Raw genomic sequence first — 27694 nt, forward strand, 5'->3', positions numbered from 1 at the left:
TGCAGTACTCAAAATCAACGTACAACTAGATCCCAACATAGCAATGTTGAATGGGCATAACTGTTCTCCAGAGTTCATTATACAATTGAAATAAACAGGGTGATTCACACATTTTAGACCAACATTTTAAAGCTGCCCACTCTTAAGAATGGCAATTTAAATTATGCAGAAACTCCTATAAATCTCAGGAAAGGTTTTGAAATAATTTTGCCACCTCTACCCATCTTGGTCTTTGTTATCTTACATGCTACTATCCTTTGTAATTGTAAACAAATAAATTCCAAAAAGTTAGTAGCATGTCTCACTTAACGCCCTTTATGGAAGACTCCTGCTATCTCTTTAAGTGAAATGTAAAAGAGAAAATAAATTTGTTTTCTTCGTGCTGCTTTGTGAGTTTCTGGTTCCAGAAGGTAGCAAGAAACAAGCCATTCTCATTGCTGTTCAAAGTCAGCAACGCCCTTGCCCTGTTGTGCTGACCACAGATAATTTCCCACAAGGATAGCCCATAGTATTCCCTTTACATGGACGCTTCAGAAAAATCTAAAGCTTTGAGTATTTCTTTGAAATGATACTCAGGATCGATCTGGCATACGTTTGTCATCACTGCAGGTGCCTCTCTCGTTGAATTGAGAAACATGGCCGAGTCTTCCATTGCCACCCTCGTTTAGAAAATAGAAAGAGGTAGAAACAGCAACTCCATAAACAGCTGAAAAGCTGGCCTCGTCTTAGGCTACCCATACCTGAGTAACTGCTGCTGGTCTTGCTGGCAAGACTCACTGATTTCTGTCATCGTTTTATATCCCATTAATACCATTGTGTAGACACATTTAACAGTTCGGGGGCTGCGATTGTGAGCACAACCTAGTTCTGCCATTTACCATCATCTTTCAAACCCCCTCCCCGCCCCATTAATCTCTGGCAAACTTAATCCCGGAAAAGCTAATAAACTCAAATTACTGCTCACAGGACACAAACAACAGAACCCAAAGCAAAATTGAAAGGTTTTCCCTGCCTTACATCACTGAACATTTTTCTTCTATGTGCTTGTAGTACATGTTGCCTACAGACTTTCAGCACAGACCAACCCTGGAGTTACTGTAATGTGTAACTGAGATTGCTCATCCACCGAGTAAAGGGTATATCCCGGCACACAACCGGGGCGCCAGGGGCAGCCAAATGTCCATGAAGATTAAGATGGTCAGTTTCCTGTAAGCCTCGGATTTCCCATATTGGCCAAATATCATAAGGGAGTTTGTGAATGTTTTTGCAAATAAATGAAGCAAGTTTTCTGCTTGTTCATGGCATCAAGTTTGATGACATCTGCCTTAGAGGAAGAAGTAAAATGAACTTCCCTGAGGGACAACCAACAGAATTAATTGCTTTCAAAAATTTAGCTTCTGGGGTTCTTATGACCCTGAAGCATGAGACCTTGTAGCTCACGTTAATGGTATTTTTACTCTGTTTGAAGTAGGAGTAACCTCTTAGTCTGAATAGAGGTTGTGGCAGCGAGTTCCAAGAGCTGCCTACACATTGTTTTAAAGCACTGATGCATTTCTTTACTGCATTACTTACTCTAGGTTCCAAAATAAGCCAAGTACCATGGTGCTTGGTTGGTAATTTTCTCAAATCACAGTGAAGTTTTGGTTTGGAATGATTTGAACCTCGGTTTGAACCAGCTTAGTTTAACAAATGCCAGTTAATACATTTAAGCCCGTGAGGTATAGCTGAAATGCCTATGTCTGTTTTGTAGTACGGAGTTTATGTGCTGTGTGTGCCAGTGAAATTGCTTTCTACATTAGAAGAACAAATGTGCTTTAGGCTTTGCTGCACTGTTTTCTCTTCGTTGCTGCTGCCCATTATTTGCAGCAGTGCCTGCAGCAGTGCCTCCTTGGGCTGCAAGTAGTAGCAGAGCTTCAAATGAATTAGTCATTTTAAGTCTTGTGGGGTTTGGGTTTTTTTGTTTTCCAAGAGCAGGACATCACTCCCCTCTGCTGTGGCTGAAATCCAGTGCCTTGGTTGCTGTGCATTTTATGTACCTAGGCAAGCTGTGTGAAAACTAGAATTTCTGCTGTGCAAAAAGTTGAATTTCTGCTGTGCAAAAGAAAATGAGCACAAGTGATTGAGTGTGTAAATATATCAGAAAATGTAATTCAGAAAGGAAAGTTTGGAAGAACGAATTTTTTAAAATCCATTTTAATAGAGTCAAAATGGCTTTTCTTGCAAAATGTTGTTGCTGGGACCTTAGCAATGTGCCGGAGAGATTGCCAGGGAGCTTGAGGAGGGCAGGTGTGTGGGTGAACAGGCAGAACAGCAAATGTTTCCTCTGCCGTGTTTCTTGTGAAAGGGGATTCTGTCAAATGGACTGATGTATAAATTAGTCACTGAAATGAAGTACCCCAATTCTGAATCTATGTGTAATCTTCACTTCTTTTCTTTCGTCCCCACCTTAAACAGGAATTTCCAGTTTTTAAACCCAGTTAGCATCTTGCCACTGCCAATGACAGGATATATAGGGACTCTACATTTAACTACCTGTTTGTTTTCACCATGGGAATGCTCAGCTGCTCCTGGAAAGTGGGCATCTGTAACTAGTGTGAAGTTGGGCACATTTCCGAAATCTGCTGGTTATTTGGGAAGACTCAGGCTGCAGAGTCCTACTTTTTTCCCGTCATGTGAGTGTGAGGTGCTGGCAGCGTTAGCCTGTCGCACACTGCAGCAGGAAGGAGAGGTGTCCCATGCAGTATGCGACAGACCACCGTTGGCACCAATGGAAAAACCCTATGCTTCTGACCTAGCTGCTTAAGGATTTTCGATTCAGTGCTACTGCTTTAATCTTTGGAGATCAAAATAATGCTTCAAATTGAATTAAACTGCTGTGGCATGCAGCAACCTGCAGCAGTGCTCTCTCTGAGCTTATGAGACATGCCGCAGTCATTTCTAGAATCAGGAGAAAATAAATATTTTAGAGGGAGTGAATGGTTATTCTTACTTTAAAAAAAAAGAAATGGTGGGTTATCTAAGGTGGACAGTACTCTGTTTTGTTACTGGGTTAGTCATTCAAGATTTTGGGCTGCTGTTACATCTGTAGATCGAGGATTGGCTTTGTGAAATGTTTAAGAGAGAAGAGAGAGGGAAGTGTGAGGGTTTTAGAATGTATCTAGAATTGTAACTAAGACCCATCTGTCCTAATTACGCTGAAATGAGGGGCGACTTCTTCCCACGCCATATTCTGTCCCATTTAATTCAGCGACAAAGCTGTTGCATGTTGGACTGGCTTTCAGTATCACATATGAAAGTGCACATAAACAGGAGGAGGGCTTGTGCCAGTCAATGCAGCAGTGACAAATGAGGAGCTCGCACAACACCTGGCTGTAGGTTTTACTTCAGTCCTTGCTGGTTCAAATCAGTTGCAGTCTCCCCATGGACTTCGCTTGGGCCAGGCATCCTCCTGCAATGTGTTGGGCAAAGGCCACCAGCCAGTTCTGCCACTTGTGAAACACATTTTCTTCCATTCCTGTCTACCATCTACCTGCATAGAGCAAGTAATCACGTCTGCCGGCACTGACTGCAGAACCTGGGAGGCTTTACCTGCAATCTTGTGTATGCCACTTATCGATTACAGCGGGGCTGCTTTTGGAATGTAAGATAGTACCTTCTGTGCTCTGTCGTCTCCAGGTTCCTCATGTCACACTCCCTGGTGTAACCTAGCTGTGGTTTTTCATTCCCTGTACTCTCACACTTTTAAAAGCCAGATTCTAAGAGTTTAGATGCACATCTACTAACCTTAAATTGCCAGCACTCTTTGCTCTTACCCTGATACTGCCCTTGCACTGGGAGTGAGCCCCCCTCTAGCCTGTCCAAGAGGCAGAACATACAGAAGTTGTCCTGGTTGCTTCAGTTCGAAGTCTGAAAGCATGATGTTTGCAGCAGGAGGACATTTTGTCTTCTATTCCACCAGGGCATTGGGTTTTTAAGGAGACAGAGGGCTATTTAAAAGTATTTTTAAATAAGATATAGTTCATTGATCGCCTGTCCCTGGAACCCAGTGGGAGTCAAGAGCAGCCCGTTTCACATCCAGCAGTGCTGCGTTACATGTGTCATCGTCTAGAGACACTTTCGCCAAGGCCAGGTAAGCAGATACCTGAGGGCAAGATTTATTTAAAGGGAGTAAATTAGAAATTTAAAGCTTAATCATAGCAGCAGTATGCACAGGCTGTGGTCTCTCCTAGGTTTTATCACTTCCAGTTTTCCATTTTGATTCTCTCACGTTTTGGGCTTATTGTCCCTGTGAAGGTCACCTGCTTCTACCTTTGGGAATGTTTGATGTTTCGCCAGAGACATCCAAATGGCTTCTTATTGTTCCAAACGAAGACACTTACCTGCCTGCTTTATAAAACATATGTTACAGTGCAGGTGGCTTAGCCCACTGGGATATTACAATGTTAAATCACTGTGATAGCTGACAGAATGAATCTCTCCTCTTCCATTTTGTGTGAGATTTTGCTTTGGTTTGGGGTGGGTTTTTTTGCAAGACTAAACATAAGTAACTTCTGGTGCAAGATTGTTGATATTGGAGCTGCTGAACCAATTTGATTTCGGAGCATTTAGACCTTGCTTTCGTAGTGCTTTTCTCCTCTTACCTGTTGCTCTTGGGGTTTTGGGGATACATCAGAGGCAGAGAGAGGAGAATTCTTCCATTTGCTATCTACTAATTTTAAGACTTTATACTGCCACCCATTGCAGAAGGACAGGAGGAATAAGTAAATATATATATATATAAGTATCTATATAAAATAAGTAATGGTAGCAAAATCTCTAGAGGACCCTTGCAGGGGAGCTTTGAGGAGGGGTGGCATAGATTTTGCAGTAAGAAGGAAGAGACTATTCTCTCAGCAGTACTTAGATTGGGAAGCTTTCCTAAAGTAGTAGTTTTGCATTGCTGCTTGGAACAGCCAAGACTGTATTAAAAAGTATTTTCAGAAATACCAGCCACTTTATTCCTTAAAGTCCTGCCAAATTTTTTGATCCATTTCAAGCATTGAATGTTTTTTATAAAAACGAAATGAGTTCAGCTTCAGGATTAGTTTGTGAAAAAGTAGTTCAGACCTTGTGCCCAGCTAAACTAATGTGTTTCCTTGGATTTCTGGTGTTTGAACCCCTCCAGTAACAGCAATGGTAGAACTGCTAGCCTCTCTCATCCAGACACATGAAGAACATCATTTCTAGACCATATAGCCCTGAATTCCAAGAAGCAGATCAAGTTAATGCTGCATCTGAGCTAATTAGTATCATCGCTGAAAGAGTGCATGTATTGTGTTAGTGGAAGCTGCGGGCAAAAATGGTGTCCTTTGAGAAAGCCATAAGGAGGGCTGGCTGGCCCAACATCAGTTGTAGAAATAATGTTTTTAGATGTATTTCAAATCTTTTGTCTTTAATGTCAGTAGGATTAAGTAACAGAGTTTATTATATTGTATAGATTAGCTTGTTAATAAGTATGAATGATAAATCATGTAATGTGCACCCAAAATGCTTTGTCCATCTGGGTCTTAGTTTTGATTACACATGAAGTATTTCCTGATATACGAGCAAATATGTTAGGGTGGGTTTTACAACAGCATTGTGGTCTTGCAGCTGCGCTGGCCTTGATAACGGATTCTTAAGGGAAAAGGTGGCATTTTCAGCGTCATGTATTCAAATTTAAAAATTAGATTTTTGAGGCACAAATTAGCAATGCCTTGTTCTAAAAATCTGTACAGGGCTATTACTTTCACTTGATGAGTATGGCTGTAATAGGGATGCATTGATTTACAGCCGCAGCTCTGGCCTCGAACATGCAGAGCTGAATTTTACAGGCCTCAGATAAGGTGTTTTGCCTGCTGAAGCTTAACTTGAACCTCTTGTAAGCAAATAATTATTCAAGATACAATTAGTTTATTTTAATGCTTTAATCACTGAGATGATGTTGCATTTACAGGGTTTTATCTAATTAACAGATACTTTCCAATATAAAATAAATTCAATAATCAAATGTCTGTAGAAACTGAAAGGGCTAAAATGTACCAGCCTTGAGGTTATGAGTGTGCACTGTAACAGCCCGGAGAGCAGAGCCCAAAACTAGGTGATCTGTGGTGCATTTTACTCTACTCTGTCATCTTTGCTTTTTTGAGCCTTAGAAAAAGTAAAGCTATGTTCACAGTTGTGATAGCTTTCAGGAGATGTAGGTGAAAAGCTGTCAAATGCTGAGATACACAGCACTATGAGTCTTTTTTAAAAGACTGCTGTGAGTATTCCTTCTCGCTAAAACCTCAAGGGCCAGGTTCTTCTCTTGGTCCAATGAGAGAGAGTGAATGAAGGGCAGGATAGCTACTTGATCTTTGGACATTTGGATCATGCTTTGTATATGTCCTCATTTCAGAGCACTGGTTATTCACAACATGTGGTGCCAGTGGACCCTACGGCCCCACACAGAGCCAATGCAACGATGCCTACAGGAACTCCAACCTCAGCGTGATTGTAGGAGCTGAAGGGATTCTCCAAGGCATTCAGATCTGGAGAGTACCAGCAACCAACACATACAGGTATGGGAACCGTCTCTGATTGTCATGATGTATCGTTGCATTTGAAACTTATCCAAGCTGCAGACACATGCTAGGTGTATTCAGAGTTTGGCTGATATCTACTTGGGTTTTACTTCTCCTTGATCCTGTGGTTTCCAACCTTTCCAGTCTCAGATTTGTTGTCTGGAAGATGCGACTTTTTGGTGAAAGTGAAAAGAAAGAGAAGCAGCCATCTGAGGCAGACCAGTCTTCAGCCTAAATGGTTACAAGTTGGGAGAGCTCTATAAGTAGCTGAAAATCAAGTGTTTTGACCTCCCTAGGCCAAGGGGCGTACATATCCCATATGCCATCCACTGAATTCTGGCATCAGAATGAGTTTCTCTCACTCTTCACCTGGTATAGGAGGCACAATCATACATCCGCATTTCTTATTGGACAGCCTGCATCAAGCTGTGCTCTGCATCCTGATGTTTTTGAATCTAGGCATGGTAAGTTGTGCCTGTAAGCCTGGCTCACCACTGTAGAATCGATTTTGGCAGCCAGCCACCTAAATGTTAGGCTCTGTGATACTGAGGGTTCTAATGCCTGTATCCCTCTGTGGAGTTATTTTCAAAGGGAGATGATCGGGTACGGTTCAATGCTACTTAATCAGACTTTTACCGATCGCTTTTTCTTTTTGCTCTTGCTGGGCAAAGAAGTACAGTCAAAGTTTAGGTCAGTGTATCCGAATGGTAACATAAAGCTATTACATGCATCAGTCTGTAAGCAGAACTGTCTGTTTGAATCAATGACTGTCTCTAGTGGTTGTTTTTTATGCAATATTCCCTATTGAAACCAATGATGATATAATGAATTTCAAAGCAGAACATTCCACTGAAGGCTTCGAACAAATTTCAGTTAAAACTTACTAGCACCTTCTTTTTTTTCTTTTTATCAAAAAAGAATATTAATATTGAGGATAGATGTCAGTCTCTAGCAGAAGTCTACTGCAAAGAAGTTTTGAGAAACTAGCTAAGCTAGACTAGGCGCAAGTTCTGCCCGAGTGCCTATTACCACAAGGATTGATGGTAATGAAAAAAGCATTAATGATGTTTTACTCAGCTATCAAAAATGAGTTGCCTGAGGTGAACAGAATTTTTCAGCACTGGCATTCAGTAAATACAGTTATAAAGTATAGCCCAAAAGAGAAGAGGCAATAAAGCTACAGCATTGTCATTTCTTTAATATCACAGCCCAAGAAGAGCCAGAATTCCAGTGCAACTGTAGGCTGATTTTTGCTACATGATACAAAACACAGGTCCTGCAGGGAGGAGCTGTCTATTTAAGTCCTGTAAATGACCTAACAGGCTTTTAGGTTCTGTATAGATAATAGATGGCTAATGTCATTGGTAACCTATATATAAATGGATGACATTCTCTTCTGCACCTCTTAAGGCAATAGTAGAGAATTCACAGCCTGGGGAAAGGAGGAGGCAATTGTGGGCTTAAATTAACTTGACATCTTCCTGATTCTGGCTGCTGAAGGGGCAGCAGAGTCCCCCTGTATAGCCTAGCCTTAGGAAAATGTCAAGTAGCGATGTAGCAATATCAATTCTAGGCTTCCCGGAGTCTGGACCCACTGCCTGTATTTAGCTCTTCCCCGCAGGCCTGCTGCACTGTGGGTCCTGTAAGTCAGCCTGATAGCCATCTCCAGTATGCCTGACCCAGAGATAAAACCTCCAGCTGGCTCTTCGGCTCTTAAGCTGTTGTTATGCCCTATCAGTGCACTTTGTGTAATGTAGAGCAGTGAGTTACATTCCTGGTAGTTGAATAGGGATATAGATAGTGTGAGCATGAGGCAGAATATGCATTATTAAAATGCAAAGACAGAAAGCTCAACTTTGCACAAAACTCTACGAGCACAAGCATACCACACCAACCCGTCTATGAAAGTCTGGGCAGGCTGCCACAGACTGTAGGCAACTTCATTTGAAGACTGGAGTCCTACATGCTCCAGTGTTGATATGAACAAAATCATCTGGTTTTCTCCCACAGGACTGCACATTGTATAACAATAAAGTTAGGCAATATAAAAGAATATTTTTCTTTTCAGATTTCTTTATAAGCATTCAGAAGGTCTTGTCATCCTATATCTAGGCCTGTGATCATGTATGAGAGAAGTGAACTGTAATAAATTATGTGTTACCATCCATTATTTGAATTCTTCCATTTTCAGAGCAAGAATTGTTGGTCCGTTTTGCTGAGTGCCCCATTTGTTGTCACTTCCACTGTCCTCTCTTTTCTCTGGTCCCTTCTTGTAAGGTAGCACAGGAACACAACACAGTGGAATGCAAGAAGGTGTCCTAGTTGGCCAGCCTAGGCACTGTATTTTCTTCTCAAAACTAGCTCCAGTATTTCCCATGACCTGTCTACCTAGAGGTGAATTTTTGCCCTCAGCCCCAGTTTGCCGATGCACTCTGCTCATCCTCATCCTTCCTGAAGACGCAGCTTTCTTTTTCAGTTCCTACAGGTATCATAGTAAAAGAAAAAGAGGAAGGCAGTCGAAGATATTCTGCATTCTGGTTGTATCTACTCAGAGTGGTCTGGATCTTTCTTGAGGGCAAATATGGTTAAATGGATTCCTTCTGTAAAAGAAACTTGTGCCCAAGGAGAGGGATATTGCCAACGCTTGACAAGATAACCCACCTGTCTAAACAGTGACACCCATTTTGAATAGAGAACGACTGTCACCTGAATCTACTGGGTTTTCTTTGTCTGCAGCCTTTGAATGAGGCCAAAATGATTTCTCCTGACTTCCTGACATCATTGCTTGTATGCAAAATCTGTTCATACACAGAAAAATATGGCCCCTAATTGCAGCCAATTAGCCCTGCCAGCTCGCTGTGCCTGATAGCGCACCTCATTAGCCATAACAAAATTGTACAGCAAATCAACTCGGTCTTCAGATTCACACAGCATCTGTTCAGGGTAACCCAGTGCTGTGTCCACCTCTTTTTCTGCTGGCTCCAGTGCAGCCTTACTGAGGAGTGATCGCTTTGGTTATCAGCAGTGGCGTGAACATAACCGTGTCACGTTGTGAGGATCTAATGTGCTTTATGAGGCGCTCGATGCCCCTTAGTTGCTTCGGCATCAGAACTGCTCCATGCTGGCTGCCTCAGCGCAGCGTTGCAAGGTGAGTTCCTCTTGCTGATCATGAAGGCAGGTTGCTGGCTGGAGGTGAGCTGGCTACCCAGCCTGTTCAGGGTGCTGACGCACAGTGGGCACTGCTGGTTTGTTCTGCTCATAGCCTGCTTGCAGGCAGGGCTCTGCTGGGTAAAGATCAGCCAGGTGCTAGAGGAAAGCAGGAGTTAACACAGAGCACCTCTACTCTTAACTGCTAGGAAGTGGGGAGGAAGTGTGTTCTCAGCGCCGCAGTCACTGTTTACATGCTCCAGGTTGAATTTTGCTCTCATTGAAATAGCTGCAAAACTGCTAACGTCAGTGGAGAATCATCTGCTTATTTCAGACACAAATGGAGCTAGCTGTACCATCACTCACTTGCTCAGAAAGTTGAGTAACTCTGTCCTTTGTTGCAGCAGGGATGTGTGTTTTATCATGATTTTTATAAAGTATTTTGAATCCTTTGATAAAAGCTGCTTCAAGTATGTAAATTGTTCGCGTACTTGGGAAGGGAGAGTGAGGAGCTGAGCAATACAGTGGTACAGCCATCTTTGGGTACGTAACAACAGTAAGGACCTCTGAATCTTGATGGCTTGAAATAAGAGTCCCAGAGCCTTAACTGAGACCACAGCAGCCTGTGTATGCAACCTAGCCACCCCTGGTTGGAGACAGCAAGGTGTTCGTGGTGACTGTGAGTTTAACCAGAGGGCTTTTGCCTTCCCTTGTTTACTGCAGGTAGTATCATGTCCATCTATTCTTCTATATTCTGCTGGTCCTGGGAATAGGAGAGCTGTTTCCCATCTGGTCCATGCTACCAGGACCAGTTATGCTGTCTGCTTTCTCAAATGTCCCCCTGTCAATCTCATGCTTAATGTTCTCTTTTACCATATGTGCTGTACTTACCGGTTCTTCTGCTTCCGTTCTTTCTCTCCCTTGCTGCAAACCTCTCAGGGGTATGCCTTCTGGGAAACAAGATGTGTTTCATATAGTAAAGTTTGAAACTACAGGGACTTGCTTACTCTGTCCTCAGTGAGTGTTTGCCCAAGAATCAACATGAAGGAAGCTGTTTTGTAGCTACCCAAGTTGACAGGTCCATGTAGAGCAGAGAACCTCAGTCTTCAAGCTTTGGGTTTGAATTTATTTAGTGTGTCAGGTCTTCAGGCCACGGCCCTGTGACACTGTGTACAGTTGAGGTGTGCAAAACACTCAGTGCCCAGAAGTGGTTTGTGCTGCCTTCCTCCTGTCTGGGACAACTCAGGTGCCAGGATGTCGTGTTCTTTTTCCTGCAGCATCTCAGGCTATGGAGCTGCTGGTGGGAAAGGAGGGAAGAACACCATGGTGCGGTCCCATGGCGTGTCTGTGCTGGGAATCTTTGACCTCCAGAAGGGCGATACGTTGTATATCTTGGTGGGACAGCAAGGAGAAGACGCTTGTCCTAGTGTAAGTGATTGGCCTTTCTGTCTTGCCTTAATCCCTTCTACAAATCCATGGAGTTTGTCTGTTTACGGAGGGGGTTGGGGTTTGTGGTTCAAGGTATAGGTACAGTTTTACTGGGAGGGCATGGGCGTGGGAAGGTGAAGTACCATGCTACTGTGCTCATCTCCTCTTCAATATTCAGGCCCCACTGATAACACACTGCAGGTTCCTGACTGAGCTGCATGTCTCGGAGCATCTGTGTGGGTTTTCAGGGAGGAAAGACAGCCTGCCTCCCTTTCCTCTGGAGATCGGTTTTCAAGGTTGACTGCACAAGGCTTTGCCTCTGCTCCACTGTGGAGCCCAGCCCTGCCATTACGCAGCACCCTGCAGCAATGCAGGCACTCACCTCACAGGGCCAGCTTGGTTATGCTCCGTAGGGGAAGGGGAGACACTGCTGCCTCAGTCCTGATTTTTGTGTCACTAACCAATTGTTGCTGCAAATGCCTTGACAGAAAGGTGCAAGCATTATCTGGTGAAATTTCACCTGCAGGTTTGCGCTGGACATTTAAATGCTGGGCATTTCTCAGCTGTTAACAGCTGGCACCCCAGAGATGAGAGCTTGGCAGTCTGCTACGGCAGAGAAAGGTCGAAGGATATAGACAATAGAGAGGGGTTCTCAAGGATGGGTGCTGAAGTAAATAATGCTAAAACTGGAATTATACTTATCTACAAACAAACCATTAATATGAAGCCTCTTTGAAATGAGAAATGCCCTAACTCAAACTTCCATCTAACGCCTATAACTAGGACATTCCAGCTGAGTGTAATATATGGACTCATTAAATTGCAGGCCACTGTAATCTTAGTGAGAATTTATTGAGTGCTAATGTAATTCTTTCATTGAGGCAAAGAGATTGCATTGACTTGTAGAAGGGACTTTTACTAGATTGGATTGTAATCAGTTATGTCTTTGCCATGAAGGATTTTTTTTTTTTTTAATTCAATTGTAATCTAGTGCTTCCTTTGGGTCATTGACTTTGTCATTTTATTAATCATCCCCACCCAAATCCAAATCAATTAAGGAGAGGGAAAACGAGGGACAGAATTGTCTGGTTCCATAGGCAGGTGTGCACACACCAAATGGATGCCATTCATTCTGTGGTGCAACCTAAACACATTTTGTGGTCGACAGAATAATTTGTAATTTGAAGATGCTTTTATCAGGTTCCTCTTCCAAAATAAAACACATACATGAAAGCAGAAGAAAGTAGAAAGTCAGTCCTACTGTAATAACTGTTTGTGCATTTTTCCCTTAAGGTGTTGTTGACTTAGTGAGTTTGGCGTGCATAATAAGAGAGTGTTACTGAGATGAAATGTATAAAGCAAAATAAACCGGAAGCAGCACTTGCAGCTTACAGATACTCACAGCAGAGTCCTGCCTGTCATGCGCTTTAGTGCTCCAGTTTAAAATCAAAGCAAGTTACCTCTTTTAGGTCATAGTTCAGAGGTACTTATAAATGGTGGTTTAATGCTGTGTTTGAAATCAGTTAGTGAATTCAGTGATTTGCCTAATACAGAAATTCATTACATTTGGTGCTAGTTGGTAGAGGGGATAAAAATGCTAATTAGGAAATATGGAGCCTTTTTTGTGAGGTATTTTCTATAACATCAGGTAAACCTTGCAGTCAAAGGTGGGATTGCAGCTGGTTTGGTAGGCTTTGAACTAGCTAGCACTGGTAATTACAGTAAAATTGCTCCTACAGCGTAAGCATCAGATCAATGTCAAAACCTGCTTGGAAGTCTAGATAAATATTAGGTGGCTAGTCTACACCGAGTTCATTGCTGCTGTCTGTGCTGTGACTGCCTAGGTTAAAAGTAGCTCTGGTACATCTACGTGAGCCGCAAATAACACCTTAGTTCAGGACAGATGCACATTAGCTGCTTGGCCCCAGCCCATGGGGCACTGGAAGAGGAGTACAGAAACCTGGGTTCTCTCTGTGTCTCTGCCATTTGGCTGTTGCATGACACGGGGCAAGTGACATCATGGCTGAGTTATTCCCTTCCTCCACTTGTGAAATACAGGTAGTTAATGCTGGGAAGTATTTGCAGTAAATCCTGCTACATCTTGTGTGTTAAAAGTTTATGGAGCTGTTTTACGTGGTAATAGGTATCAGCACTGAGCTTGCTTCAAAATAATTCTGTTAGATTGGCAGCAAATTCTTCTGATGATGTTTGAAGCACAAAGCAAGAAAGCATTCCCTTGCTTCTGCTTATGTGGTTTCACTGGAGGACAGTTTACGGGGGTGTGCACTTGTGTGTGTGTGAAGGGTCCAGGAGGCCTGTGTGAGTACAGGGATGTGGAGATTTCTCACCAGATTTCAAACCTGGTCTTCTTTTTGCAGACTAATGATGTTATACAGAAAGTCTGCATTGGAGAGAACAATGTGATTGAAGAAGAGATACGTGTGAACAGAAGCGTCAATGAATGGGCAGGAGGAGGTGGAGGCGGGGGAGGTGCAACTTACATATTTAAGGTATGGAAACATAGTCCCTGTGCACCTTCAGTGTGAACACATCCTGCCTCTAGTATGGCAGCCTGAAATACCTGAGAACCCTTTATACACCTCTCGGGAAGGGTCCATAAAGCGAGCTCCGGGTATCCTTCATTACCAGCTGGTAGCTGCAGTGGGCTGACTTGGCCCTTCACATTTCTTAGGACTGCTACGTGGTATGGCCACACTTGCTTCAGTGGCTTAGAGTTTCCTTTGCAAACATAATAGTTTGAATTGGATTTTGCAGTTTGAAGCATAATTTGAATGCAGATGTAACAGTTTGAACTGAGTTTTGCAGTTTGAAGCGTAATTCTACAGCAAAGGGTAAATTCCACAGGACTTTATTCCAATCTATCATTGCAGAACATTAGACTTCAGCTACACATTTGGCCTGTGTGGTGCAATGACAAGAGGAGTCGAGGACAGCCTGTATGTTTTCTGTTGGCAACTCTGTAGCTAGGGCCTACTGATCTTTTCTGTCATGTTCTACCTGAGACAGTACTCATTCCGAGCACCGGTTTCAGATGTTAACAATATGTTTAGATCACCCAGCTTCTACATAATTATACATAACTCTACATGCTCAGACAGTTTCCAGTGTAGCAGTCCTTTCCCAGTGGAGGCACAATACTGCACTATACAGAGCAGTGCTCCTTAACTGTTTGATTTGGTGAAAGTCATCACACGGTAACAGTACGAGGTTTCTAAGATCCATCAGCACCGTAGGTACAATTCATAGAGCTGCTGATGCCACTGTTCTCCATTGCATAACTTGGTAGGACTTGTGCTATTCATTAATCTTTTGGATGTGGGTGCATAAATAATGCAGTTGTAATTTGTAGTGCTCAGCAGTCCTAGATGCCTGCTTAGGGCAACATTCAGCAGCTAGCATGTGGTTGAACTTCCACTTGCATGTCTGACTCAGTTTGAACACCACCTTTGTTTCTGAATTTGTTAAGATGGAGAATGGAGAACCAGTCCCCTTGATAATTGCAGCAGGTGGTGGTGGCAGGGCCTACAGGGCCAAAACAGACACATTCCATCCAGAAAGACTGGAGAATGATTCCTCTATTCCAGGGTTGAATGGAAATTCAGGAGCTGCAGGTAAGGAAAGTTTATTCTTTTTAAGAAAACCTTTGTGAATATGTGGTACTACCAGATCCCTCCTCACAAGGGAGTGAGGTGAAACGCATGAAAACACAGTTCAGGGAGAACATGGAAGTATAACAGATGCATAGAGGATGTACCCACAGCGCAGGATACTTGGCCTAAATAAGGGTATCAGAGATGGTATAGCCAAAGCAATAGCAACATTCTCCCAAAATAATGTAGTACCTCTCATAAGCAAGTTGTTTGATTTTTGATGTGGGGATTTGCAGTGCCAATGTGGCCATCCTGCTCCCTGCACTGTTTTGTGGTGTGTAGACATACTCACAGTTTCCCTGGCTTATGCAGAAAGAGCATAATTGCACCCTGGCTAGAAGTCTCTGTGAAGAGACCTTGGACTGAGCAACCAGCAGAGCTGAAAGTGAGTCACTGGTGAGTATGTTGCATTTAGAGTGGGGCTGGGACATGTGTTCACACCCCTTTCACTAAATCCCTTTTGTTCTAGTTCAGAACCAACACAGGGGTTTTTCAAAAGTATTTTTTGCCAAGAGAAGGGGAAGGCTCTGTAAGCCAGAAACAAAGCGGCTGGGGAGTAGGCAGGGATATCTTTTTACATTTTCCATAGAAAATACTTCTCTTTGTATGGTAGGTGAAAAGGGGTGCAGGTGATTAACTTGGTCAGAAGCCCTACAGAAAGGTCACTAGCACTGTGTAGCAAGCACATCCCCTCTTCTAACTAAGGCATGAGATTCTTACTTTCAGCTGAGGTGCTTTGGAGGAGTGCTTGTCCAGCAGTTCCCTGCAGTGTTTTTTTTACACAAAAATAACCCCTACCTGTGCCTTTTCTCTTCTCTTAACTGCAGGTGGTGGAGGTGGCTGGAATGATAACACTTCCTTCCTGTGGTCAGGAAAATCCTTGCTGGAAGGTGCTACTGGAGGAAGATCCTGCCCCCAGGCCATGAAGAAGTGGGGGTGGGAGACAAGAGGGGGTTTCGGAGGGGGTGGAGGGGGGTGCTCCTCAGGTGGAGGAGGCGGAGGATATATAGGTAAAGTGGCTTCGTGTTCAAGGTGTCCCTTCCCCTCCTTTAGTGCTAATGATCAGCAAAATGCTGATAGTTCATTCTCCTGTAGCTAGCATATTTGACTGTTATGTACTAGTATGTTTGTGTGTTGCCTTTTTAGCACTAGATGAATGTATGGCATTTAGGCTTTGAGCAAATAGCCAGATGTCAGTCCTTCATCTGTAATCCTGGCTTTGCACTCTGCAAAATGTGCCATCAAGATCCTGCTGTGATTCTTGAGCCTTTCATTTCGGGGTTATAGTGCTGCAGAAGGAGGAGCCACAGGCTATGTGCTCCCGTTGCCAGCACCTGTGTTTTGAGGACTTTGGTCCTGGAGGCTGGCAGCCAGGCTTTATGCCAGGGGAAAGACGCAGCTTCTTCTACCCTGCCCTGCCTTGGTCCTGTGCAGGTGGTCTCTGGGGGCAGAGGCTCAGGCTGCCAGCCAGGACCCCTCTTAATAACAATGGTGGTGTTGACTTCAGTCAACAAGGAGCTAATTTCATGTGCTGTGGGTCTCAGGACAGCTGTCAGATGGCATTATGTTGATTATAACTGGTGTGGGCCAGATTCAAGATCTCTACTAACCCATAATCTCCTGGGCCACATAGATTCTTCAGCCATCTGCACTGTGGTGGACATTTTAACTCCTGGTTCTCCACAGCTTAAATCAAGTGTATGATAGACTATAAAACCTGAGATGGAAGTAATGAGTTTAAATGATTAAGTGCATGTTTTATACCAATGTTACTGTCTAATGCTTCTTTTTCCAACAGAATGCCTCACGTGACATAATTTTAATTTCACTGAAGATGGTTAAAGAGGAAAAGCCATTTTTGGGTGGGGTGGGGGAATCTTTGCATGCTTGTAGTACAAAACATATGGCCCGTACTGTGCTTCTGATATGTACTATGTATTGCCCATACTTTGCTCCTGATATGTTCTGTGTGCCCAAGCACAAATAAGCAACTCGTAAATCCCTTCAATCCCTGCTCCTGGTGGACCACCCTGCTTTCAGGGTGCAAGGGAGAGGAAGAATATCAGATTATTTACTCCCTCTGCTGACACAGTACATACCTTGATCACCAAGGGTACTAAAGTTAGCCCTTGAGTACTGGTGTTTTCCAGTCTCTCGGCTACATTAATTTTAAGAAGGGCTTATCTGTTTCACAGCATCCAAATGGTTAAAGATGAAGTTTGTGCCTTAGTTTGCAAGTCTGCCTAAAACAGAGCTAAGAAATTGATTATCACAAGCTGCTGCTATTAAATTGAGCTGCTATTATGTCAGGCTCTAGAGATGAAAGACCGGTGGTTTGTGTTACAATGCACGAAATGTTCCCTATATGTTAAATACTTGGATTTACTCTCTTTCCTCATTTGGATGCCTCCCTAAATATGCTGAAGTCATGCATGTTGCAGTGCTTATTTGTATTTTAGGGCCAATGAGCCTCAGTCTGTTAAGGTAACTTCTGGTTTGACATAGGTGGCAATGCTGCAGTGGACAATGACCCAGAGATGGATGGGGAGGATGGTGTGTCCTTTATTAATCCAATTGGTACTTTATACACTCCAGCACTTAAAGGTATTCATATTGGTCAGAATTCTTTTAGTGGATTTATTTCATGTTAAGAATAGTTTGCATCTGTAGGACGCTTTACAACCTTTTGGGTATAGTTTAGTGTCATCATGAACTTGAGGAGGCAGCCATACAGCATAACAAAGTCCAGTGGAGAATAAACAGAAGTAGCAGGAAGAAGGCAGGTGGAGAGGACATCAAGGCTTTTAGAGATCACTTTCCAACAATATAGTCCACCAGCCTATAAAATAATTTTGGCCAAGGAAAGTGGTAACATAACCTCATAGTTCAGAAAAGTTAGGAAAGAAACAGATAAAGCACCTGACTGTTCACTAGCAAACGTGTTCCTTAGAACATCCCTCAGCAAAGTATCCAGGTCAGACCAGGATGCTTCTAGAGAAAACAGCCCAGTGCTCCTCGGTGTGTATGGGAGTGATAGATACTGCCACTCCAGCCTGTGTTTGCCCAGAAGTCAATGTCTTGAATACGTTTGTGATGTGTTCAGAAAATACAAAAATACCTGTTTGCTCAAAGAAAATGTTTGCTTTACAACAGCCAGAAGTATTTTCAAATACAGATGCACTCTGGCCTGATAAATTCAGCCAGAAATTTTTCAAAACATGGCCGCGTTTGGTCTCGGAGGGAATAAAGGCCAGGAAAGAAATGGGTGAGCCCCAGGGACTGCTCAAAGGGCAGCTTTCCCTTAGCCTTGGCAGCAGCCTCCTTGCCAGCCTGGTAGGACAGTCTGCTCAAAAAGAGCCCGTGCATCTCAACAGCAGTGGGGCTAATTTAGCTGGATATGATTTTCTGCATGAGAAAAGGACAGTAGCTATGGAAGGTGGGGAGAAATTGGTTTCTTAGATGGGGTCCACCCTGCCACATCTGGCAACTGTGACCACCATGTCCCCTGTTTCTGTCAGTGCCCAAAGGAATGATACGAATGATCTTTACAGTAATTAATTCTGCTTCTTTCATCTACTCCCTAGTGACAGAGGGCCACGGAGAGGTGGAAATTAGGCTGCATCTTAACTGCAGTCACTGTGAGATGGACGAGTGCCGTGTTGATCTTGAGACTCAAAAAGTCATTTGCTTTTGTGAGCCAGGCACAGAGCTGGCTGAGGACGGTGTGTCTTGCATAGGTAAGTAGGTGTATGGGATACGCTGCTAGTGTGTGGAACAGAAAATGTGTGGCAAAAATCTAGTTTGGACTGTTAAGACATCCTGAAAGTGTTATCTCTGCTTTCTTAGGACTGGCTTCTGTTGAATGTTACCTTCTTTCCTGCTGGTATATACTGCAGAGTTATTTTCTTAGGATATAGACACATCGGTGCTGAGGAATGGTGCACAGAGCAGCATTGCTGGTTTGCTTTATGGTATATGTTTGGCATACTGGGCAGCACTGAGGAGGGTCAAAGTTTGTGCCTGGTTGTGCTGATGCTCACATTCTGCTCTGAAGTCATGGAATTTTGCGCACTGGAGGAATTTTCCAGCTAAATTTAAATTCCAGGTCAGTCCTCTTAAGAACCAAAAAAATGTACAAGATGAAGGAAAATATAATTCCTGTGGATTTGAACATACAAGGTTCAGGTGCAAAATCTATAAGAAATTCGGCAGGAGAGACCTCTGAGAAAAACTAAAGACAGTGCCTGTACTTGTCTTACTTGAAAAACCAGGTGCTCAGAGCTCCATTACCAGTTTTCCTTCATATTCTTGCCCAGCAATTAGAGCAAGTGACTCCAGGATTTCAGGGTCCCGCTCTCAGCTTTCTCACTGGCGTGGGAAAATTATTGTCTTTTTACTATTCCCATCTGTAAAATGGGTAAAAAGCACAGTCATTTTGCTAGGGTGAAGTAAACCTTAATAGATGATCACTGAATGCCTCGTGGTCCCAAGTGAGGTTGCAGCTATGGAATACTTTGTACTACACTTACTGTTATCAGGTTTTTCTCCCTGAATTAGATGCATTTAGAAGATGACATATTGCAGTCCGCCTTCTGCTTTTGCTGTGATTTGGCATTGATAGCAGCACTTTAACCCTGGCAACGTAATGTTCTTTCCACCTCCCCAACCTCCTGCCCCTGTTTTTTATGGTCTTGTTTTCATACCCAGGGAGTGCACGCGGTAATTCATTGATAGCAAACCATCTGTTATAATGGCTTGATATTAACTGAGGGAAGTGAAACAATGAGGTATTAAAGGTCATAGATCCTGAGAACTGATCATGCCAGAGGTTGCTTCTGCACTATAGGAGCAGCTGATGAGTAAATGGAAGAGCAGAAAAATCTGTCTGCAAGGAAGTGGCTGCTTGAAGATAATTTCCAACATGTAATTCCTTCTTCTCCTGTCTGTTACAGCTGAGCCGGTGGTTCATCTCCCTCTCTCCTTGGTCTTGTCTGTAGTGACTTCAGCATTGGTGGCTGCTTTAATTTTGGCTTTTTCAGGAATCATGATAGGTGAGTGTTTCTGTGCAAAAGCTATTTTCATATGAGGGCTGGATCTGAGCCGGGGATAACTGGGCCCTGGGAGGCAAAACGATTCAGGTTTTTAGCTACTGCTGTATTTAATAACACCTTCCCACACACAGGCCTTAACTTCAGATTTCAGCCGTCGTTTCTACCACAGTGACCAATGTGAGGAGGTTTCAGTTACTGACTGCATCTTGAAAGAGACAGTATTGCTTGTGTTGTAGTGTACAGCTGCCACTGGTTTTGTCAGAGCTGTTGGTGCTTAATGCCTAAAAGCAGGCTTCCTTATTTCTGTGCCTGTGTACAGATTTTGCCTCTTAATGTATGTCATTTAAGCTTGAAATTCTCACACAGGTTCTCCTTTTACAAACTGCTACTTTAGTAGATGTGGGCATTCTTAACATCTTTACGTGAAATTCTGAAAGGTGTTTTTCACCCTTTCATTTTCTTATTTTAAACAATAGCTCACCTGCATTCGTTTGCAAGCAGAATAGATTGGAGTCAAGGAAAAGCAGCCAGGGATTCAAACCACAGCTCAGCCACCTTTCTTTGTCCACGCCGTATATAGTCTGGGGGAGGGGAGGGCTGCCCCCAGAGCAGCAAATGGCAACTAGTAAATTAGGTTTGCACAGCTGTTTCAGTTTTAAGAATTTCGGGAGTTATCAGTTGCACACACATGGTCCTACATGTGTGATTTCTGGCCTGACAGTACTCCTTTAAAATTACTAATTACTTCTCAGGGAGCGGAAGAGTAATCCTCTTTCCATCCAACTAGCCTATCATTGCTATCTCAGGAAGGAGCAGCGATTTAAAGAATCAAAGCAAAAGCAATGAGGAGGAAAATGGAGGACAGGAAGGGTTTGTGGATAGGTCATTGCATCTGTCTGCCTTTGCAAGCGCATGTTTACCCCTTAAATTCTTCCCCTGAGCAACATCTGCTGGAGAAGATGCAATAGCTGTTACCGTCACAGTCTTTGGGCTCAATCCAGCTCCCACAGAAATCAATAGTAAGGGTAATAGTGATTTAACCTCCTCACGATTGGCATCTTGCTTTGAAAAAAATACTGCAATATCAATTACTATTTCAAGGAATATCCACAGGATGTCTTCTTTCAAGGTGTGATTTCTAATGATGTTTCAGAAGTATCAGTGAAGTGATTCAAGGAATATAACACTACCATAATCTGATTTCAAATGTAGTCCAACTGTTGTTTAGGAACAGAGGAAGTTTTGCAAAATAAGCTGTTTTTATCTACAGTGTCTTATTCTGAGGTAGCAGTTTAGTCCATCCATTTTGAACAATATGATGCTATAATTCATTCCAGGTTTTAGTCACTTCTGCGTGATTTAGAAAAGTTGGTTATACCCCAACTTCCTCAAGTCTGGAACTGGACTCATACTTGGAAGATCCAGTTAAAGTAAACAGAACAAAACAAAAACCTCAGAAATCAGAGATCTCTGCAAGTGAAATCCATTTTACTTCTTCCAAACAGTTTATGAGCAAGCCTGTTTCTTCCTAGGACGTGTAAATCAAAGCTTCCTGAATAACTTCAGTTTCCATTTTCTATCTGTAATTATTTGATGTACAGAAATATGATGGTGTCACTGTCTGGTTTGATTCACTGTAATCTGGCCACACAGTGAATTCCAGTGAGACGTGCTGTATGGCTGCTGTCCTGTTCCAAAGTCAATCTGTGTCTCCGGTTTACTGTGTTCTCCATATTTAGTATATCGTCGGAAGCACCAGGAGCTACAAGCCATGCAGATGGAGTTACAGAGCCCAGAATATAAGCTGAGCAAGCTGCGTACCTCCACTATTATGACAGACTACAATCCCAACTACTGCTTTGCAGGAAAGACCACATCCATTAGTGACCTCAAAGAGGTGCCTCGAAAAAACATCTCCCTCATCCGGTAAATTCATCTTTGCCTTGCCCATGGCTCACACTGCACGCTCACGTGTGCTGGCTGTTTTACACAGATGCAAACTCATGTCTCTGTGCAGGCACGCACAAATTCTCGTGCACTTTTTAGACTCATGCCCCTTTTCATAAGAAAGATGTAAAGCTGCAGGAGTTAGGCTTGTGTGGAGGGGACTAGACTTTGGCAATCTCCTTGACCTTTTTACAGGTGCAGTGTTAGTCTTCAGGGATTATGAGAGGAACTGAAGAGTCATCACCAGTCATTTAGACACATCTTTTGCAGACTGTGTGATTAACAGCCCGTTTCTAGAATTAACTGATTAAATGCTGGGAAGGCTAAGGCTTGTAGGAGGCTCTTTTAAAGTATTTGATGGGATCTTTGGTAAAGACAATGACAACCTCAAGTACCAGAGCAGGAAAAGCAATGGCCTTGAGACTGCCAGACAGTATTAAAAAGACAGGAATATAGAGCCAGCAGAATAATTATGTCTAGATCAGAACTTCTGGAAAGTTCGAGATAGTATTTTAAGAAAAACTTGGAAATTCAGAGTTCTTTCCCACATTGCTCTGCTGCAGGGTACAGTGCATGCCACTTGTGAATGTGACATTACCCTGTTACCACGCAGTTTTACACAAAAAGCCAAGAAGTGGAAGCAGGAGAGCATGGAGGACTAGGGAGCTAATGGCTGGTGCTAAAAAAGATGATGCTCAGAGCAGTCTATGCAGTCTGCAATGTTTTGCTGTCTCTTATCTTATTCCCCCTTACCTGCACATCTTGCTGTACTGCATCTGGAAGTTTCCAGTGTACCCTGTGTTGCTGCTACCTTTGTCACTTGGGCTCTGAAAGGAATTTTGAAGTGTGGCAAGCTGCAGGGAGCAGAGGATACAGCTGGGAATTAATAAAGGCAGGGAGGCTGAACTTTTTGGGAAGAGGGTGAGTTATGAGCTGTAGAGATCTGTTTTATGCCCTCAGCTTGTAATAAGTTGGTCAGGCATAGCCAAGAATAGCGTCTCAAGCTGATACCTGCAAAATGTTATTAAAAGAAGTGGTTGAGTCACAGGCAACGCAAGTCCTCGCTGTGATTTCACTGCCTGGACTGGTCTTTATCCTGGCAAAACTATAGACAGAGCTTATGCAACAATAGAGCAGATTGCCCTTAGCAGCACCTGTTTGAACAGACAGGAGGGCCCAGCCCATGCAAAAGCAATCCGCCAGTAGGCCAGAGAACAGAATCAGCATGGCTTTCAGGCCAAGCCTGGCTTTGCCAGCAAAGTGCATATTGTAGAAGTGAGCCTTATTAAGAACCTTTTACCCAGGCCAAGATGCAGGAATTTCTCTTAAAAGAGGCTCACACTACCTATTGCCCAGTGTGCATCCCATGCAGGTTTAAGAGGGACTCAAGATCTGGGATGCAGCCTCGGTCTCTGCCAGAGTTCGCTGTCGTTATGACATGCCACGTTTGTGGTGTAGTGGTTGTTGTACCATTTAACTTAACGTTAAGCAAGTGAAAGCTGAATAGACGGGTATGCAAAATCTGTATCATAAGGACATAGGACAGGATCTGTTGTGTGATTACTTTAATTCCTTTCTCTTTTTTTTCTTGTACCCTTATTCAAAATAAAACTGTAATTTTCATAATATGATCAGTGCCAGAAACGATTCTCAGCATGAATTCCTAGAGCTGAGTGCTTTACAAAGCACTGTCATCACCATTTACTAGCTAAGGTACTTACCCAGAATCACAAAATAAATCAGGAAAAGATACTTGGTTTAGAATTCAGGTCCTTTGAGAACCATTGTGCTTCCTAGTTTCTTGTTCAATGTTTTCTTTAATGGTGATGCATAAACATCATGGGAACTGTTAATGTGTTCAGGGTGTGGGAACACCAAGACTTAAGACCTATCTTTATTGACCTGTTTTGGAGCGCCTACCTCTAGAGCGCTGATGCCAAAGCTGTAGAAGAGAGCTATCTGTTACGCGCTGCAGTGCCGGCAGCTTGATGTCACTGGGGACCGTTCACTTTTGGGGATTGCTTTCCCTACCAATGAAATACGTTGTCAGTCCAGGAAAGATCACATCAAGGGTCTGGTCCCCTGTATAGTGTGAGGAGTGGTATCATCAGTGTCTATATCCAGTTCTCCCTGATTCACTACCATGAAAATTGTGAGCCCGTTCTGTGAGCTGTGACCACAGTGTTATAATGTGTTCTCTGTAGTAAAACCTTCTTGTCTTCTCTGGTCTGTCCAGGGGTTTGGGCCACGGAGCCTTTGGTGAGGTATATGAAGGTCAGGTGGCAGGGATCCCCAGCGACCCCACTCCCTTGCAGGTGGCTGTGAAAGTAAGTGACAGTGTATGAGTTATCATGATGGTTTCATGCACTTTTCACCCAGGAGTCCCAATGCATTATAAAAATGAAGATGAATTATGCGTTACTGTAGTACTGAAGGATGCGGCTAGAAAGGTTGCTGCTCTGTTGCAGCACTTTAATCCATCATAGCGATGATACAGCTTGTAGCATATGGGCTTCTGCGACTATTAAAAGGGTCTGCAAGTAGTAAATGGGCAAAGATTCCCATGCAGCTGCAGTAGACTGCAAGTATGAGAAATAAATCCATCCTCTGTCCGTCCTCCATATGCTGCGCCTGGTGTGGTAATCTGTCCAAAGCCTTTGAGTCAGAGGCCAAAAGTCTTCACAGGGCCACGAGCAGCTGGCACATATGTCAAGGAGCCTGCAGGCAGGAGGTGGCTGGTTTTCCAGGGATCTCACCACTCCATTACAGGATGGGTACATACTGGATGTGAAGCTAAATCCTAAGAGACCCTGGTAGGGTTCTCCAGGCCTTCAGCAGCCTAGCTAGCTTGCTTTCTCCTAGAGGTTACGTAGCAGCACAGTCCTACAGCTGGTGATAGTTCACAGTCTTGCTGGGAGGTAGGAGTATTGAACTGTCAGAGAGCTCAGGGACTGTGGTCTCGTTCCTCGTCCTCTATACGGCAGAGTCCCGTAGGTTGAGCGCTGTTCCCTATGCACTCCGGGCTATTTCCTTTGCTGGGAGGAGGAGCACAGTGGCACTGATGGGCCGTGTGTTCTGATATTGACCTTTCAACAGGCTTCCCAATCTAGTTTAATAATGGACTAGCTATTATCTTAGAGTGAGGTCTCTTTAGAGAAACAAGGATTGCTGCAGACAATGTTAGTGCTTTTGTGCCAGGTGTTCTACCGCTGTAAGTTTAAACATCTCCTTGTCAACCTGTTCTTTCTTTTTCAGACATTGCCAGAAGTGTGTTCAGAGCAAGACGAGCTGGACTTCCTCATGGAAGCTCTTATTATTAGGTGTGTATGAGTAAGATGAACAGCACTTGTGTAGGCTAGAAAAGCCCAGCACTGTAAAGAAGGTGCTTTGAGAGGCAATGTCCACGCAATGCATCTATACAGTAGTTTCAGCATACGGCTGTCAGTATTTTACAGAAGACAGGCATTGCCATCCTCTTCTGTTCTTACAGATGAAGAGGCACCAGATGATCAAGGGCTAAATTTTCAAGAGAGTCCACACCGGTTTTTGTTATCCAAAGGGAAAATCTTTAGGCCCAGCTTTCAGAATTGATTATAGGATCCTTTGATTTCTCTTAGAAATCAGAACATGTGGTAAAAACAAACCTTAGCAGTTTGGGTTTGACTAGTCAAAGCTAACAGATTGCATTGATTTAATGCTGCTGTCACGTCACATTTCAGTGGCGTCCTAGAATCCTAGAAATAGTGGCGTCTAGAGTCCTAGAATCCGTGGAAATAGTTTCCCATCACATTGAAGTGTGGAAAAATAGGGAAGTAGTAGAGACTAGACCTTGAGGAATATCCCCTACATAAGCAGGTCCCTGTGTCAGTGTACTCTGCCCTAGCCCAGATTCTGCCCCTTGGATAGGGAACTTAGGAGCAGAATTTTCTCTGTTTATTAGACATTCTTTGCTTCCAATGGCCCACGAGTCTTGCTGTAGCCCAAAAAGGATACAGAATATAGGAAGAGGAAAAGCAGGCAAAAGCCACTCCTTCCCCACCTCTGTTTCTGCACTTATGCAGACAGCCACAGAGCGCAGGGCTAGCGCTTTAGCTTTATCCAGTTACCCTACCTTTGAGATTTGTTGCTTTCTGAAAAAAAAAATAAAACCCAGACCAAAACCAACAAACATACCCCACAGCAAAACATTTTGATTCTTTTCTGCAATTCTGCTTTTTGGATCAAAGTTCCTTCGTAACTGAGTCTCCCTGTCTCCACAGCAAGTTCAACCACCAGAATATCGTGCGTTGTATTGGGGTGAGCTTGCAGGCACTGCCGCGTTTCATCCTGCTGGAGCTCATGGCTGGAGGTGACCTGAAATCATTCCTGAGAGAGACACGGCCTAGACCGGTAAGAAAAGAGAAAATTGAATTTTATTCAGTAAGCTACTGCCACAAGGTAAATACATAACTATAAAAGAGCTGATCCATGCAGCTACTGTTTCCCGGCATTTTAGAGGGTCTGAAAATTTCTGTTGCTAGACCACCACTATGGGGACAGCACACGGATGTATAGGGGACAGCTGCTGCTGGGGTTATGCAGAGGTTCCTCATCCCTGGGCTTCGCTAGATAGCATTGCAGATATTATCTAAAGAAGGAACGAAATCAAAGTTTAAGAAAAAAGAAGTTAAACTTTACTCCTCCACTCCTCACACCATCTGGGGGCAGGTTGGGTGGAAGTGTTGAGCTAGTAATGATAAATCCATTATTTAAACTGCTGATCAGGTGCATTTCCGTGGATAACTGTTTGACTTAGGCAAGGAGAGAATCCAGGCTGGAGCTGTTGACTTAACAGCAGATATCTTTAGTCCAGAGTTTTAAAGATTTTGCCACTGAAATCAGCATCAATAGCAAATGACATTCAGTTGGAAATGTGTGAGAAATACATTATGACTTTGAGAGAGAAATCGGTATTTCAGAAGAATAGTTTGCTCGGAGTCCCTGGAACAGAAAGGCACCCAGATGTTGTTGAAGTTTAGCACCAGGACCCAGCTTCATGCTTTGTCTCTATGTTTCTTTGACACAGGGCAAAATGCTGGATTTTATCAGTACAGGAGACACACAAATTGACTGTAACAGAAAGAAATAAGATCCTTCCTCGAGGCATCTGGAAACAGATCAGTTTTGTATTTTTTCCTTGCAGTCTGGTTTTCAGACATCTAAAATGGTCTGTGTTGCTCAGGAGCACCAGTCTTGGATAAGTTGCAGTGAAGTGGCTCCTGCCTGACTAAGAAGGCTAAACACCCAGAAAGTCAAGATGTTTGAAATCTGAGCAAGCAGCTTTTATAAATTGAGGTTGGTTTTCTGTAGCACCTGGAGATGCTCTTGTCAGTTTGTACAAATGGACTGAACTTGGTGGTAGGTGAATGAGGAAATTCATGTTCAGCGTGGGCTCTGCTGTCACCCAGTACCCAGCAAAATGGCAGGGGCAGGGGGTGCTGTCTGGTAGGTGCTTTGCTCAGAACTGCCAGGATAGGCTGTGCTAGGTGTGAAGTGCCAGGTGAAACAGGATGGTGTAGGGCAAGGGTATCCATCACTTTGCAATGGAAACATCTTTTGGGCTCATTAAGTTAAGAGAAGCCAGCTCAGTAATGATCAGGGTCTTGTGAGGAAGCACAGAATACATTAGTCCTGAACAGCAGGACTTCAGTACCTACTTGCAGTAAAATGAACCAGTTGCTTTTGTCCTTAATATTTGTAAGATGTCTTGCCTGCCCCCCCCCCCCCTTAATCTTTATAGGATGCGGTCATGGGAGCCTTCTGATCCGAATTGTTCCTTTCTGTTTGCCCCTACCCCAGTCATGAGTTCTTCCTTGCGTGCCAGGGTTTC

General features: G+C 43.4%; 1 protein-coding gene across 2 annotated transcripts in view; it reads left to right on the plus strand.

The window, feature by feature from the left end:
• Positions 1–27694, plus strand: part of ALK (ALK receptor tyrosine kinase) — a 281164-nt gene that overhangs the window by 241531 nt on the left and 11939 nt on the right. The window contains exons 12-23 of one of the 2 annotated variants that reach the window (XM_055816565.1): positions 6416–6578; positions 11006–11156; positions 13535–13666; positions 14644–14788; positions 15655–15837; positions 17333–17431; positions 18412–18564; positions 19780–19878; positions 21618–21804; positions 24062–24152; positions 25081–25145; positions 26085–26214. In XM_055816565.1, the coding sequence (XP_055672540.1) occupies positions 6416–6578; positions 11006–11156; positions 13535–13666; positions 14644–14788; positions 15655–15837; positions 17333–17431; positions 18412–18564; positions 19780–19878; positions 21618–21804; positions 24062–24152; positions 25081–25145; positions 26085–26214 (1598 nt within the window). Of the gene's footprint in view, positions 1–6415; positions 6579–11005; positions 11157–13534; positions 13667–14643; positions 14789–15654; positions 15838–17332; positions 17432–18411; positions 18565–19779; positions 19879–21617; positions 21805–24061; positions 24153–25080; positions 25146–26084; positions 26215–27694 lie in introns of those variants that run through there. The other variant, XM_027793913.2, reaches the window with a different exon arrangement.

The sequence above is a fragment of the Falco peregrinus genome, chromosome 11 (assembly GCF_023634155.1).
Source record: "Falco peregrinus isolate bFalPer1 chromosome 11, bFalPer1.pri, whole genome shotgun sequence".
In the NCBI taxonomy this organism is placed as follows: Eukaryota; Metazoa; Chordata; class Aves; order Falconiformes; family Falconidae; genus Falco; species Falco peregrinus.